The sequence below is a fragment of the Seriola dumerili genome, unplaced genomic scaffold (genome assembly GCF_002260705.1).
Source record: "Seriola dumerili isolate Sdu_G_001 unplaced genomic scaffold, Sdu_1.0 BDQW01000025.1, whole genome shotgun sequence".
NCBI lineage: Eukaryota > Metazoa > Chordata > Actinopteri > Carangiformes > Carangidae > Seriola > Seriola dumerili.
In genome coordinates this window covers 14,534,298-14,549,785 of record NW_019174280.1, presented here as the reverse complement: position 1 = coordinate 14,549,785, position 15,488 = coordinate 14,534,298, and the positions used below count along the sequence as shown (strand labels likewise).

At 43.6% G+C, this 15,488-nt stretch overlaps 1 protein-coding gene across 1 annotated transcript in view; it reads left to right on the top strand.

Annotated features, from left to right (window-relative positions):
* The window catches only part of tulp4 (tubby like protein 4), a 31,899-nt gene extending 16,977 nt beyond the window's left edge, over window positions 1–14,922 (top strand). Inside the window, exons 4-15 of the mRNA XM_022768964.1 lie at window positions 459–620; window positions 1,130–1,310; window positions 5,296–5,403; window positions 5,594–5,760; window positions 6,536–6,760; window positions 7,015–7,249; window positions 8,290–8,434; window positions 9,398–9,542; window positions 9,789–9,882; window positions 9,991–10,456; window positions 11,108–13,562; window positions 13,663–14,922. Of these exons, the coding sequence (XP_022624685.1) occupies window positions 459–620; window positions 1,130–1,310; window positions 5,296–5,403; window positions 5,594–5,760; window positions 6,536–6,760; window positions 7,015–7,249; window positions 8,290–8,434; window positions 9,398–9,542; window positions 9,789–9,882; window positions 9,991–10,456; window positions 11,108–13,562; window positions 13,663–13,779 (4,500 nt within the window). The 3' untranslated portion in view covers window positions 13,780–14,922. The remainder of the gene's footprint in view (window positions 1–458; window positions 621–1,129; window positions 1,311–5,295; window positions 5,404–5,593; window positions 5,761–6,535; window positions 6,761–7,014; window positions 7,250–8,289; window positions 8,435–9,397; window positions 9,543–9,788; window positions 9,883–9,990; window positions 10,457–11,107; window positions 13,563–13,662) is intronic.
* Window positions 14,923–15,488: the final 566 nt, after the last annotated feature.

Sequence of the window (15,488 nt, the reverse complement as noted above, 5' to 3'; positions counted from 1 at the left end):
AAAGACCAGTTTCTTATTCATTCCCAAAATTATTCTACAGAGCTGAAGGTGGCATCTTAAAATTCCTTTTTTATCTGACCAACGGTCCAAAAACCAAGATATTCAGTTGACTATGACCTATGACAAAAGAAAAGCAGCAAATCCACAAATTTGAAATCAGAGAATGTTTGGCATTTTTGCTAGAAAAATGACTTAAACAATTAATCAATTGTCAAAATAGTTGCCAATTCTTTTTCTGTCAGTCATCTTATTGCAAAATCAAGTAATTGCGTCACTTCTTCATTACAAAATTACAGTTAAAATGAACATCAGAGGCTACTGATACTGTACATAATAAGAGAGGTGTATACAAAGGCAGAATTACCATAATAACACAATTAACCTGAGAATATTGATTAACCTAGTAATCTGTCAGTAACACCATTTGATTCTTAACTGACATGTCTTGTCCCCTGTAGGTGAGTGATTTCACCTGGTCCCATGATGGCACCCAGGCTCTCATCTCCTATCGCGATGGCTTTGTCCTGGTGGGATCAGTCAGCGGGCAGAGACACTGGTCCTCCGAGATCAACCTGGAAAGCCAGATTACCTGTGGTATCTGGACCCCAGATGACCAGCAGGTAACATACACACACACACCCCACAGCCCCAATTGCACTGTGCACTATGCCAGTCTTTCAATGCTAATAGATGTAGAAATTTTAGATTTTCATTTGCCACTTTTAGTATGTAGACTTGTCATTCAGAAAGCAGAGACAGGCCCTGAGGGAGATCAGCTGAGAGTGACGGCAAGCATTCTCTGTCTTGAATGTGTTGTGGTTTTGTTAGGCTATGTATTTGCTCTCGTGCTCTTACATTGTCAGTTCAGGTTGGATGTCATCAAGCTTTCATTCTGTATATTTGTCTCTGTCTTTGTTCATCACCTTCATCCCATTTATGTCTATTTCTCCAAGTTGTTTTCCTTGTGATATGTATTTATCTGGGCTTCCTTTAGATCTGTCATCTCTTTTTCTATTTCTAAGCATGCCTCCGTTTCTGTCTTTGTTATTCTGTCTTTGTGTCCAAGTTAATTTTATCTCGGTATCTCTTTCTTCTTCTCCCTAATAACTCTTCAATGTTTCTGTCCCAGGTGTTGTTTGGTACTGCAGACGGACAGGTGATAGTGATGGACTGCCACGGGCGCATGCTGGCCCACATACTGCTGCATGAGTCGGATGGCATTGTCAGCATGTCCTGGAACTACCCCAGTTTCCTGGTGGAGGACAGCAGTGAGAGCGACACAGACTCTGACGACTACTCCCCACCTCAAGGTTTGCTGTTTAGGGTTTGATTTGAATAGTAGACTCTTAACGGTCACCTACTCAAACCCCTCACCTTCAACCTTCAGTTTCTACCGTGGGCCTTTGGGCGCTTAGAGATTGTGACACGTACAATATAAATGCAACGTGCCTAGTTCAATTCCAGCCAGGAGCTTTGGTTGCATGTCTATCCTTCATATTCCTATTCACCTCTCGACTGAAAATGAACACCAACAAAAAAAACCTTTGTCTGCCACACTTCTTAGTCTAGACAGTTCACTCATCTTTTCTATCATTTCTCCATTGCAAACTACTTATCTGTCGACAATAATGTGCGAAATATTTCCAGATCTACAGCATCAAACTATCGAATTATCATCGAAAATGTTTGCATTTGGTGGCTAATCTTGATGAGTAATATGAGCCAAAGTAAAATCAGTCTGAAGTTATGTTAAAATCATTTAACTTACACTTTTGTCCAATGTAACGTACAATAAGTGCATTCAACCTCCATAGAAACAAGCGCTAGATGTCATTTCATCTCTTGTTTGTCTTTTGTGTTAAGTAAGAACCTTTTCTGGAGTATTGTATGGAGTTTAGACTTTGCAGGCTGACTTGTTAACACAGCAGCTACACTAAAAGCGTTTTCATCAGCCACGCAGCAAAAGCTGCACATTAGGAGCAACTGCAGTTCTCCATCAGTAGCTACACCACAACCATTCAAGTTCAGCCACAGTACTGCTGTGTACTCAGAAGTACAGACAGAGCTCATAGCCCAATATGCAATCTTGTACTAAGGAGCCTAAAAAGATTTTACCAGTCTCTTAAAATGTTTAAATTGGAAATGTATCTGTTCTGACATAATGCAATGGATATAAGTCTATGTAAGAGTATAATGTGGTGCAGAATTGGAGGGCAATCTGTGAAAGGTTTACTGAGCAAGGCACTGTGCCTATAGGGAGTAGAGTGCTAGGGTGGAGTTGTCCAGCTGTTTCTTAAGTAGGTACTTCTATGCACAAGAAAGCAGATGTGGGGCCATCTGTGAGTTTCCCCTCTTTTTCCTCTACCTTTTACTGCTCATGCTCAGTCCAAGCAATGGATCTGATCACCAAACAAATTCAGCTGTGTCTTCTGAACTACAGAGCCAGTCATTAACACTGTGTAATTTTGACTGTCTTTGTCATATTTAAATGTCTATCCTGGGGTACCTGCTTTGCCCTGTGTAGTAGCACATGGGGTAGTACACTCCAAATAGTGGTAAGTTGTGCCAACCACACTGTGTACACTTTGGCAATCAGAGCTATATATGTTGCTTTTTCTGTCAGCCATTTTTCCTGGGAAAACACAGTTTCATTTTGTTTGGTGTTAACTGTTGAGCTGAAGTGCAAAGGTATTCATTGGAGCTTATAGTTAGAAATACAAGTCATTTGTGATACTGATCTCACAGGCAAACTTAGTAATGCAAGCCATTTGATGAAGCCTGAGGAGGTGATAATTCAACTTCTCTGCCAGTTGTGAAGACAGGGGAAGAGATGTATTGAAACAAAGGAGTGTGAAATGGAAGGTGGGTGGGCGGCTGTGGTGAAAGATGGAGGGCAGGAGGTGAAGGAGGAGCACAGTGAAAAGAGAGCTCTCCTGCCATTGGGCTGTTGTTGCCACTGCACCTCCTGTTTGCTCTTTATGGTGCAGAGGCTGTTGTCATAACAGCAGCAGCTGTCACGGTGTAAGTGTGTGTTCATCACTGGCCACTTGTACATTAGTGGAACAAAAAAGTCCCCTCTGTTGAAATTATGTGTTAATCTCGTCTGACTGTGTTTTCAATTGCACTGTCTTTAACGAAATCCCCACGACTCTCATAAAATAAGATTAACTGCAGTGTCAAGGATATAGCCCTGGTACTTGAGCTTGATGCCACAGTTGACTGCAAGCTATTTTCAGAATTGGGGCCTGTTTTGGCCTCAGCAGCCCTCCTTACACCACTGTCTACAACTTGAGGAAAGAAAATGGAAAAAAATAGCTGGAACAGTTGCAGAGTAAACACTTATTCCCCACTTGTAGATTCCCATCCAACTAACTTATTTTTACATTGTCATGGTTCACATATATTTTGTTAATCATCCAATATATGCATGCCATTTCAGCTTTTCTTTTTTTGTCTTCATGTACTGTCAGCTTACACATATAAACACAATAGTGGCAGTTTACAACAGTCAAAAGTGAGTCTGGGAGTATATCTGGTGAGTTCGCTATCCAATTCAAATACAGTCCAGTGCGTATCTAGTACACTGGGACGTGAGCAGTCACACAAGGGAAGAATTGAATGTGGTTACCTTTCCCCACACTCCTGCTGCTTTCACCGTGTACACCAGCGCATTTGACAACCTAATTTTTATTGGTTCCTGTTTTGTTTTGTTTTTTACCTCCTTTTGTCTTCACCTTCATTAGTCCCAGTTGCTGAGGCTGAGCTCTTGAGGGTCTGTCCTCATCCTGCTGTGCTATTTTTTTATTTTTTTTATCCTTCCCTTCCACTTGTGTGCCAAGTGGTAAAGCTGAAAAGTGCTTGCCTTAGCTGGAACACTGATTATGCCCTAACTCACTAATTAAACCAGTCAATAGTAATTGATTGGACCTGATAGAAATTATCTCTCAAGTGGACAACCTGACTGAGACACCAGGCTGCCTCTTCCTCCGCCTGCCAGATCTCTCTGTCATGATATATGATGATGACCGATTATCACTGCAAAGCACAGCACAACACTCTGCATTTACAGCAACATCATATATATGATTCAATGCAACACCCTCAATGTAAACTGATTTCTATAAGGAAGTAGTAACTGTTATTGGGCTGAAAGTCAAGAAGAGGTGGATGTTTTATTTGTGGTAGTATTTGGGTTATTGCAGGACTATGTGAATGGACGGAGTCAAAGCTGTTTTAATGAAAACATATTGTTTGTTGTCTGAAAATGTCTTATTTATAGCAGTTTGACTGAGAATGCCGCTTGTTTGCAGCAGTGAGATGTGCTGAGTGTATTTCATTGCAGTTGTGTGTTCTCATGAATAGCGAACAATGGAAACTCACTGAAAATGAAATACAGTTGTCTCGGATATGGATCTGTCCTAGCCTCTCTCATAACAGCCCTGAACTACACCTACAGTAAACACACACAGCCTCACAAATACACACACATACATAACCGCACACATGCACACATTCTGTCTTCCTCGCATCCAGTCTGTTTTTATGGCCCACTCTGGAAATGCATATTGATCACCGGATCCTCTGTAGGTTACCAGTATGATACCTCATTTATGGCTGCAACTAACAATTCTCTTCACTGTCAATTTATCTGCCAATCATTTTCATGATCACTCACTTCATCTATAAAATGTCAGGAAAAGTTTTCTAAAGCCCAAGGGGATGCCATCAAAATGCTTGTTTTGTCCAACCAACACTTCAAAAACCTCCAGATTCAGTTTACTACCAAGTAAGACGGACACAAGCAGCAAATCTTCACGGCTGAGAAGCTGGAACTAGGCAGTGTTTGGTATTTTTGCTTGAAAAAAACAAACGGTGAATCACCTATCAGAATAGTTCCTTTTTTTAGTTGATTGATTCATTGATTAATCAACTGATCATTTCAGCTCTTCCCTTAATTTATGTTAGGCTAGATTGTGGATGTAATAAGCTGAAATGCTACTTACTCTCTATGTTTTGCTATATAAAGTTAAATCCCCAGATAACACTCATGTAGAATAATTTATTGCATTTTATTCATTGCACCGGTGTGTATAATTTTAACTTTAGTCCACCCTTGATAGACATTTATTGACATCCACTGTCAGTGCCACCTTTACTTAAATGTATTAACATACAAGTTATTGTTTTGTTCATGGAAGAACAGTTTGCAGTTAATCCCAGTGTACTTTAAACTGTCACATTATTGTTATTGTTATTATTATTAAGATGTTTGTGTTGTCCTTTGTCTCCTCTCAGTGCACAGCCAGAAGCCACTGCTGACAGTCAGCTTCACCTCTGGTGACATTAACCTGATGAACAACTACGATGACCTCTCTCCCACCCTCATTCGCACCGGTCTGAAAGGTGTGTGGGCGCCTTATCATTAATGTATACCTGAGTGTTCCATTCCAGCAGCCTCTTTCTTTGTTTCATTGTTTTTTTATACCAGTTACAAATTATGTCTCAAGGAATGTTGTGTTTTCTGTCTTTTGTCAAAATTTGCCTCATATGTTAATGTTCATAACATTATTTTCTTCCTTGTCCTGTGCTGCAGATGTGGTGGTCCAATGGTGCTCACAGGGGGACCTCCTTGCAGTGGCAGGGATGGAGAGGACACTCCTCTCCCCTGACCCATCCTGTCCTCCCCCCACCAGGAATGCCATTGTCAAATTTTACAATGTTCAGGGTGAACACATCTACACACTGGACACACCAGCACAGGTGATCATCTTTAGAACCAAACATGGTTAACAAGTACTCTCAGGCACAGCACTCAGATTACTTATTTGTGGTAACAAGTTTTACTCAATACATGTCTTACAAGCTGGCTCCTCAGACTTGTATATCATAATTAGACTCTTTTTCTGTCTGTATCTAAAGACTTAAATGGTTACTAGCTGTGGTAAATCCTGCTAATTGGTTGTCATCCTAGGACAAAAACATTTTAATGCATTACTTTAATGAGATTGTTGATAAGTTAACAGTGAAACAATAGAGTACATTAAGTAACAAAGTGAGATGACTCACTTGAAACATAGATTGAAGTTGGAAAGGTAGCATTTGCTGAATTACGCACCTGTACAGTCTGGCCAAATGAATGACATTTCCACTCACAGACAAGTATATGAAATTGTCTTTGTAAAAGCCAACTTTCAGTTTGTACATCCAACATTCAGTATGTTGCACTATGTGTCATACCATCCAAGAAGATTAAAGTAAAGACTAGTCTATTTGAGGATAGGCAGTGACCAAGGTCTGCTCAGTGGTCTGCCATAAGCATGCACATACCCTCATGTTTTTGTAAAATCTTGTTGAAGACTGCTGTTCTCAGAATTCACTCTAAGAAATGTGCCCCTGCGAAGATGCAAAGTTCAAGAAAGAATTTGATCACAGCTATAACAAAAACCCCCAACATTTGCCAATCTTTCATGCTTGACATTAACCTTGTGAAAGGATGTGGTGCACCCTCTAATGTATCTTCTCCATTATCCTGCAGCGCCCAATCACCACGCTGTGCTGGGGTCACCGGGACTCTCGTCTGTTCTTGGCATGTGGCCCGGCGCTTTACGTTGTCCGAGTGGAGCACCGGGTTGCCAGCCTGCAGCTACTCTGCCAGCAGGGCATCGCCACGGCAGTGAAGGAGGAAAAAGATGTTGCCAAGCTCACCATGCCTTCCCGCCTCTCTTCTTACGTCACTGCCGCTTTCATCCCCACCATCAAGGTAACACAATGCAGGAGGGTGTTAGGGCCATTAAAACCATAAAATAAATGTGAAGAACTTCCAGGAAAGCTTCCAGCACCATACCAGTGCTGTCATAGATGTCACTTTCTGAGACGATGATATATGACTAAGATGAGCATCCTTTGTAAAATGGCAGCTGAAGTGTAGTATGAGAAAACTAACACACTAACTAACTAACACTGAATAAAATAAGTTTCTGAACAACTCTGCAACCTCATGTTTTTCTCTTCCAGCCCCCCATCCCAGATCCCAACAACATGCGTGATTTTGTGAGCTACCCAACAGCTGGGAACGAGCGTCTGCACTGTACCATGAAACGTACAGAGGATAACCCTGAAGTGGGGGGGCCCTGCTACACTCTGTACCTGGAGTACCTAGGAGGTCTGGTGCCTATCCTCAAGGGCAGACGAATAAGTAAACTGCGTCCGGAGTTCGTCATTATGGACCCCAAGACAGATGGGAAAACAGGTAGAACTGAGCTCCCTTCATATTGGCAACCTAACAAAATGTAATAACCTAACCAAAAAATAATTTCCTAATTGACATTTTTGCTGATAACGGACTATAATTCAATCACAACCACTAGGACATTTAAGTCAGATGTTTAATATTAATACAACATTTGTATATACAATAGTTGCTTATAAATATAAGCTAGTAAAACTGAGTTCTCTATTTATGGAATATGGTTAAGAGGAAAATGTGGGAGTTACTTGATATCCAGTGTTTTTTAATCCTGTTTTTGTCATTCTTTCCATTTTAACAGCTGAACTCTCATAACAGTAAAGTATATCATAATTTGACTCACCTCTGACTCCCATGTCAAATGTATTTACTTTGGATTAAAACAAAGCACTATTACTATTGATCAAACAACAAACATTTTTTGCAGTTTGTCTACATATTCCTGAAAATTTGAATTGCCAAATGTATTCCTCTCAGACATGTTTGCCTGCTCCAGTACTTTTCCAGTTATTTGAGTTTCTTGAGTTGGCGTTCAGTGAGTTAGTATGTTTTAGTCACATAGGGCAGATTGGGCCCATGTTAATTAAAAGCTGCTTAATGGGGGCTCTGATGGCCCCTGGGTTCCTCATAAATCATGCCGCTGCCCCCCCACCCACCCACCCACACACAGTGATAAATGAAGCCAGCCATGAAATGGTTCCAGCCCATTCAGACTTTAATATCCATCAAATAAATTAGCCTGACCTAAACTAGAGCAGCAGTGGTTCACAAACTCCATATGAATGAGGGAACAGAGAAAAAATCTAAACTACTGAAACATTGCCAGCTTTATTGTAATAATTGCCAAAAGACTGCTATTTTGTATTTATTTATTCCAATCTTTCCTTACTGATTTAGACTCTTTGAAACAGCAATGTCACTCACAATTTAGCAGTGTTGATCGCAGGGGTAGAAGTTGGAAACTTGAGGACTTCACACTGATAACCCATTTGCTCAAAAGTAACTCCATTCTTTCCGTCCATCGTCCCATTTTTTCTCCTCAGATGAGATATACGGCAATAGTCTGATATCTGCCATGATCGACAGCTGTAACTGCTCAGACTCCAGTGACATTGAGCTGAGTGATGACTGGATTGGCAAGAAATCTCCAAAGATATCCAGGGGCAGCAAATCCCCCAAACTGCCCAGGTAACCAGACGGTTGATCTGTGTGCACTGCAGCATGTCATCTATAACTAATATTTACTGTTTTTGTGTGTTTTTGACCCAGTAGCAGTCAACAGTCCAGGTGAAACACTCTGCCTGCAAGTTTCCACAGTATTAAATAAGTGGGGTCAAGGGAGTTTTTTTTGTTGACATGTTACACAGTTATTCAGTGTGAATTGAGAAACAATTTGTATGCAAACTGAGATTTTTTGGACTTGGAGTTATTCAAGGTTAGTTTTACATGTTTCTGTGAAAGGAGCGAGCCAAATGATGAATTCAGATTTTTGACATAGCTGTTATATCATCCTACAACAACAACATGAAAACATAAGAATTAACCTTTAAATGAATGTTAAATTACAATTTTGCCCTTTTTAATTTACATTTCTGCCCAATACAAATTGTACCAAAATAAGTGTAATTTTGCATATCTCTCTCTCAAATTAAATCGAAGGCAACTGGACTTGTATTTGTCTGTGGAAGACGTTTCGCCTCTTATCCAAGCGGCTTCATCAGTTCAGCCTCTTGTGGCACAAGTGGTTAAATACCTGGGTCCTACTCCATTTTCTTGGTCAGACTAGTGCGGACTAGAGAGACCAATACATGATGAACTGATGAAGCCGCTTGGATAAGAGGCGAAACGTCTTCCACAGACAAATACAAGTCCAGTTGCCTTCGATTTAATTTGAGAGAGAGATAACTATGACCTGGACGAATGAGAACATTCACAGACGTAATTTTGCATAGTATCTCAGGTAGGAATTTTAGAAATTGTGTGGCATCCCAGCTGTTATTGAAATCTTAACCTTCCTATATTAACCCTTTGCATCAGTGATGCATTTAAATGGAATGTTCGTCGTTTGTTTTTTGTTTCACTGCATGCCTAAACTTTCTTTTTCATTTGCTACCTTCTCTGTAGAGACTTAGTTTGTCCCTTTACCAACAGGATCAACATTGATCCCAGAAAATCGCCCAAATTGTCCCGTGCTACACAGGAGATCTCCAGGTCACCACGGTTACCCATACGGAAGCCCTCTATTGGTTCACCTAGTCTAACACGGAGGGAATTTCCTCTAGATGACATCACTCAGGTAAAAATCTAATTAATTGCCCACTAAGTGCATCAACACATGGCATTGTTGGCTGGCTGGGAAACCTGTGAGGGGGTCCATGCCCTTTTTGCTACAGTGCTGTCACCTATGGATTAGTCAGGTAGCTGTTTGTCCAGGGGTGGGGGCAATGTTGTTTATTGATAAGCTCACACATAAATGTACTTTTGTAGATTGTTGTATGTGTTCACAGAAAATAATAAGAATCCATTTGTTCCTGTCTTGCAGCAAAATTACCTTGCTCAGGTCACATCCAATATTTGGGGAACAAAGTTCAAGATAGTGGGGTTGGCCACATTCTTGCCTACCAATCTAGGTGCAGGTAACCAATCCACATCTTTCTCTTTGCCATTTTAAAGTTAATAAATAAATTAATAGAATTTGCCTTTATTTTTCATTTGTTCATTTTAACCTGTCCCTCTCTCCTCAGTCATCTATAAGACAAGCCTCCTCCATCTGCAGCCCAGACAGATGACCATCTACCTGCCAGAGGTGCGTAAGATCTCCATGGACTACATAAATCTGCCTGTCTTCAGCCCCAACGTCTTCAGTGAAGATGAAGATGACCTGCCTGTTACAGGCCCTGCTGGTGGTGCCGATGACAACCCTCCCTGCACTGTCAACATCCCTATTGCCCCCATCCATAGTCCTGCCCAGGCTATGTCCCCAGCTCAAAGCATTGGTCTGGTCCAGTCACTCCTAGCCAATCAAAATGTTCAGCTGGACGTCTTAACAAATCCCAGCACAACCCCTGCTGGAGCAGCTGCCGGTGGGTCAGACCAAAGTCAGGACACCATCCTGACAGCCCAGTACACAGTTCCCACCAGGTATTCTAGTCCTGGTCAGGTCATCTTTGGGGGACTGGAAATGGGTCGCCTAATGGTGGGACCTCCACCTTCTCATCATCCATCACAACAACCAAATCACCATCAACAGCAGCAGCACCAACAACTGCAGCAGCAGCACCAACAACTACAGCAGCAGCACCAACAACTGCAGCAGCAGCACCAACAACTACAGCAGCAGCACCAACAACTGCAGCAGCAGCACCAACAACTACAGCAGCAGCACCAACAACTGCAGCAGCAGCACCAACAACTGCAGCAGCACCAACAACTACAGCACCACCCACCACAAATTCAGCACCACCAACAACAGCTTCAGCAGCAACAGCAACTCCAACAGCAGCAGCAGCAGCAGCAGATGCTCCAGCACCAACACTTACAACAGCAGCAGCTTCAGCAACAGCACATTCAGCAGCAGCTTCAACACATGCAGCAGCAGCAACAGCATCAACAGCAGCTCCAACAGCACATACAGCAACAGCAACAACTACAACAACAGCATCAACAAATTCAGCAGCAACTACAACAACAACAACAACAAATGCATCACCAACAGCAATCACAGCAGCAGCATCAGATACAACAACAGCAGCATCACCATCAACTTCAGCAGCAGCTTCAGATTCAAATCCCTGTTCCCTCCATGTCATCAGGACAGCCTTCAGCTGCAGCTGTGCACCAGCTACAACCGGGGGCGCTGCAGATCCAGATCCCTCATCCACCTGATTTAGTGGTTGAGAGAGCAGTGGGGGGTGAACATGAGCACCTACTGAAAATCAAAACGACTCGGTCAACCCCACAGCTGGCTGAGGGTGATACAGTGGTGTTCAGTGCCCCTCTAGAGCTCAGCAAGATGAACCCCCCGCCCCCCTACCCCGGGACGGTGGCTGCTGCTGTGGCCGCTGCAGCAGCCGCTGCAGCCTCAGCATCGGCGTCTGCTGCAGCCTCCAGTGCTGCATCTGGAACAGGAGGGGGAACCAGTGGGACTCCTCCTGGTGAGCTTTGTTTGAAGAAGGGAGAGTTTCCACTTTATCCTTCAGGTCAGCAACAAGCGCAATACCCCACACCACTGGGATATGAAAGGATAACAACATTTGACAGCAGTGGGAATGTGGAGGAAGTATGTCGTCCGCGAACGCGCCTTGTCTGCAATCAGAATGTGTATACACTCCAGGGACCTGGCAGCTCTGCCACTCTCAGGGTCACCTCTTCATCATCCTCCTCATCATCTGACAAGAAGATCCAGCTGCCCTATACATCTGCCACTCTCAATAGACTCACAGCACCTCGCTATTCCATACCCAGTGGAGACCCACCCCCATACCCTGACACAGCCAACCAGAACAGTGCTGTTAGCAGGAACCCTGGACAGAGGCTTGACAGCAGTCTGATCCATGCCACTCTCAGGAGAAACAGCCGAGAGGCCGCTCTCAAAGTTTCCCAGATGCTGGAACCGCCTAGACCACTGCCTCCTAAGGCCAAAAATAGCGCACTAGCAGCCTCATTCCAGCAGAGGGTGCCAACAGCCTTATACACCTGCAGTCAGTGTAGCAGTGGATCCAGTGTTGGAAGTACTGCCCCAGGGAGTGCTAATGGAATAGCAGGAGGAACTATTATCAGACAAGATTTCCCTCCCAGGAATGGGGCACCACACAGCACAGTTATCGTCCACTCCAACAGCACTACTCCTCTGGCCTCCCAGTCTTCTTACAACCTGCTGAGCTCTCTTGAAGGATCTGGGACTGCAGCAGGAGGAGGAAGTAACAGAGACAGGGCTGATTATGTTAATTCAGCATTTACTGAGGATGAAACACTGAATCAGACACTGAGGCATCTGGCACTAGGAGGAAATGATGCATCAGGCCTGGTTGTCAAACGCCCACCTCCTTATCAGTGGGACCCAGCTGCGACGGAGGAGGTGTGGGTTCCTCAGGAACGGACAGCAACATTGAACCCAACTGGCCCCCCCGGACCCCACAAACCACCTCCACTTATTCTTAGCCCAGCCCAGCACCTGGATGTTTCCAGGCTGCCTTTTGTTCTTTCTCCAAAGTCCCCCACCAGCCCCAGTGCTGCATCATTTCAAGCTGCAGCAGCAGCTGCAGGCTACCAAATCTCTCTCCAGTACCCTCCAGCAACTGCCTATTCTGGAGCCCAGCTCCAGCCCATCCCAGGGTCGCCACGCCCTTGCTCCTCCCCAAAGGAGGTGGTGGCACCAGTACCCTTCTCACAGCAGGATGCAACCCTTGTCTTACCGCCAGGTTACCCTGCAAACCTGGCAAACCTGGCCTGCTGCCCCCTCCCACCTATGTATCCAGGAGGAAGCACTTGTTCAGGGCTTCCCATTCCTCCCATTGCCCTGCATACACCTTGGGGTACCTATAACTCTTGCCCCCCTATGCCCAGTCCTGCAGTGCCACTTCCACCCAAAGCATCCCACATGACAGTAGACAAAAATGTCCTCTCTCCTCCCCCTCCTCCTCCTCCGCCACCCCCTCCGCCACCACCAGCAGAACTGCAGAGCCATGGAGGATTACAAGAGGCCATGGCAGAGGCTGGAGAAGGTTTCCAGGAGGTGCTCTCCTTGACTGAGAGCCCTGTGCCACAGCGGTCTGAGAAGTTCAGCAAGAAGAACCGCAAGCGGGTGGATGGTCGGGCTGACGAGGCTAATATGCCACCCCTGGCTGAAGGGAGCAAGTCGAAAAAGGAGGGCAGAGCTCTAGGTGATTTCAACTCACTCATCTCTAGTCCACGGCTGGGAGGAAGGGACAAGAAGAAGCTGAAGGGACAGAAAGAGCAGCAGTTGAAGGCTAAGAAGCTGAGTAAGACCACTGCCAATAGTGAGTTCCAAGACAGTTCAGAAAGTGAGCCAGAGCTGTTCATCAGTGGGGATGAGCTTCTCAATCAGTGCCAGAGTGGTAAGAAGGGCTGGAAAAGTAAGAGGAACCTGAGGGCTGCCAGTGAACTGGATGAGATCAAATGTCGAAAGGCCAATGAGAAGGAGGACAGGGGGCTGGGCAGCCAGGGGTTTGTCTATGTCATGGCCAACAAGCAGCCACTGTGGAATGAAGCCACGCAGGTCTACCAGCTGGACTTTGGTGGGCGCGTCACACAGGAATCTGCCAAGAACTTTCAAATTGAACTAGAGGGCAGACAGGTAAGAGAGCTCCAGTTCAAGAAATATCACTCAGTGAGTAACAATATTATCTTCTTTGTCTATAATCTGTACTAACTTTTTTGTTTGTATTTTTACACAGGTGATGCAGTTTGGCAGGATTGATGGCAACGCCTACATCCTGGACTTCCAGTATCCCTTCTCCGCTGTTCAGGCCTTTGCAGTGGCTTTAGCCAATGTCACTCAACGCCTCAAATGACATGTCCCATCCCTACTTACCCTGAGTTATATCTGGGATTTAAATGCAATCTGTTGAAGGGGCACAGTTGTTTCATTTGAGATTAATAAACTTTGATTTTGGAGAGAAGAGTAAAATCAGCCCTAGTCACAGAAAGAGATACAATCATGCTGCACTACACAATGCTGCCACTAGAAATGGTGCAATAAGCATTGGCTGCATTTGCCAAGGATGCCCTAAGATTTGCTCTGTTTGGAAGTCAGTGGCACCTTGCAAAGCATGTAAGGCCAAAGAGCTGAGCTTTGGTAATTGTCATGCAAATAAATGCTGCTTTTGCTAGAAGAAGCTTATAGACATGATAACCTATCGGTTAACTGAGAGAGGAATTGTCAAGGTGCAGTTTTCAAAAGAGGCAGCAGTAATACTTGAAAACCACACTCTGGAGATCAAAGATGTTTTTTCTCCAGAGCGCACAGGTACTACTGGGCACTGAAATCCATTGCTGTACAAAACTTCAGTGAAACAGTTACCACTTTATGATACTGCTTTTGCTTTTAGAATGTTATTAAATGACTAAACATGGTGGAGGGTAGGGGGGACTTTTTGTTTTTTCTCTCTGCCATTCCTTTTGCTCAGTCTATCTTGGCTGGAATTGAGGCTTAGATATATGCATCCTTTAGGAGCACGACTAAGAGTTCACACTTTTCACTGTTGTGAAAGGTGTGTCACTGTTGGGAAGGTCAAGGAGTAAATATATCTGAGGTGAACTGCAGTCTTTTCCACATGGTTTCCTGGGACTTTGAAGGAAGAAGAAATGTTCCTCTGCTACATGGATTAATTTATATGTACATTTTGTTGTTTATCTGTTCAGATATGAATTTTGACATTATTATCATTGTGATATACAATCTTCATACCCTGTCAACATAGATTTCAACTTACCTGCTTTATTTGGGAGATTAGTGACTGAATTTGAATAATGCTGTGGAATATTGAGGTGGGAGCGGTGTACAGAACAGCTTTGACTGACATATCCTGTACTTAGGGAAATATCTACATATGGTGACATGGGTGTAAAAGAAGTCGCCAAGGCCTAGATTGAACAAGTTAACCTGTGGCATGAAGTGATTTGTCACCTGTTGTCACTTCTGTGAAGTGAGTTCATAGGGGAGGGGGGGGGGTGTCCCTGCTCTCACAGACCACACTAAACATGTTATCAAGGTACAGGAAATATTTTTGTATATTTCACCTATGCCATTTCATACTCTTCAGAAGTCATGTAAATACATATCAGTCATGTAAATGTTATAAAGAGACTAGGGTGACTTTGACAGATGTCTGTTTCCACCTGTTTCCACTGTGTTTAAAGTGTAATTTCAGGTGTGGAGCAAAGCTGTAGTACTGTTTAACTCAACAGCTACAACCACAAAAAAGTTAACAGTTAAGCTGAAATCATTGTCACTGAATCTTTGAAGTCAGAACTCCAATGAAGGATGAAGCTATTGAAATCTGTTCATTTAGTAAGCTGACACTGAAATCACTGAAAAGCTGGTTTATTTTTTCTTTCTTTCAGCCAGTGAAGCTTGTGTTCGTGTTAAACTAAGGACACAGAGCAGGGCCAGCTGATAGGAGTGTGGGCAAGAGTAGGCACATTGCAAATATCTGCAGTGGGTTTTATTCGTATAAGATGGTAGCCAAAATCACTAAAAAGGGCAGTTATATTTAGGCTT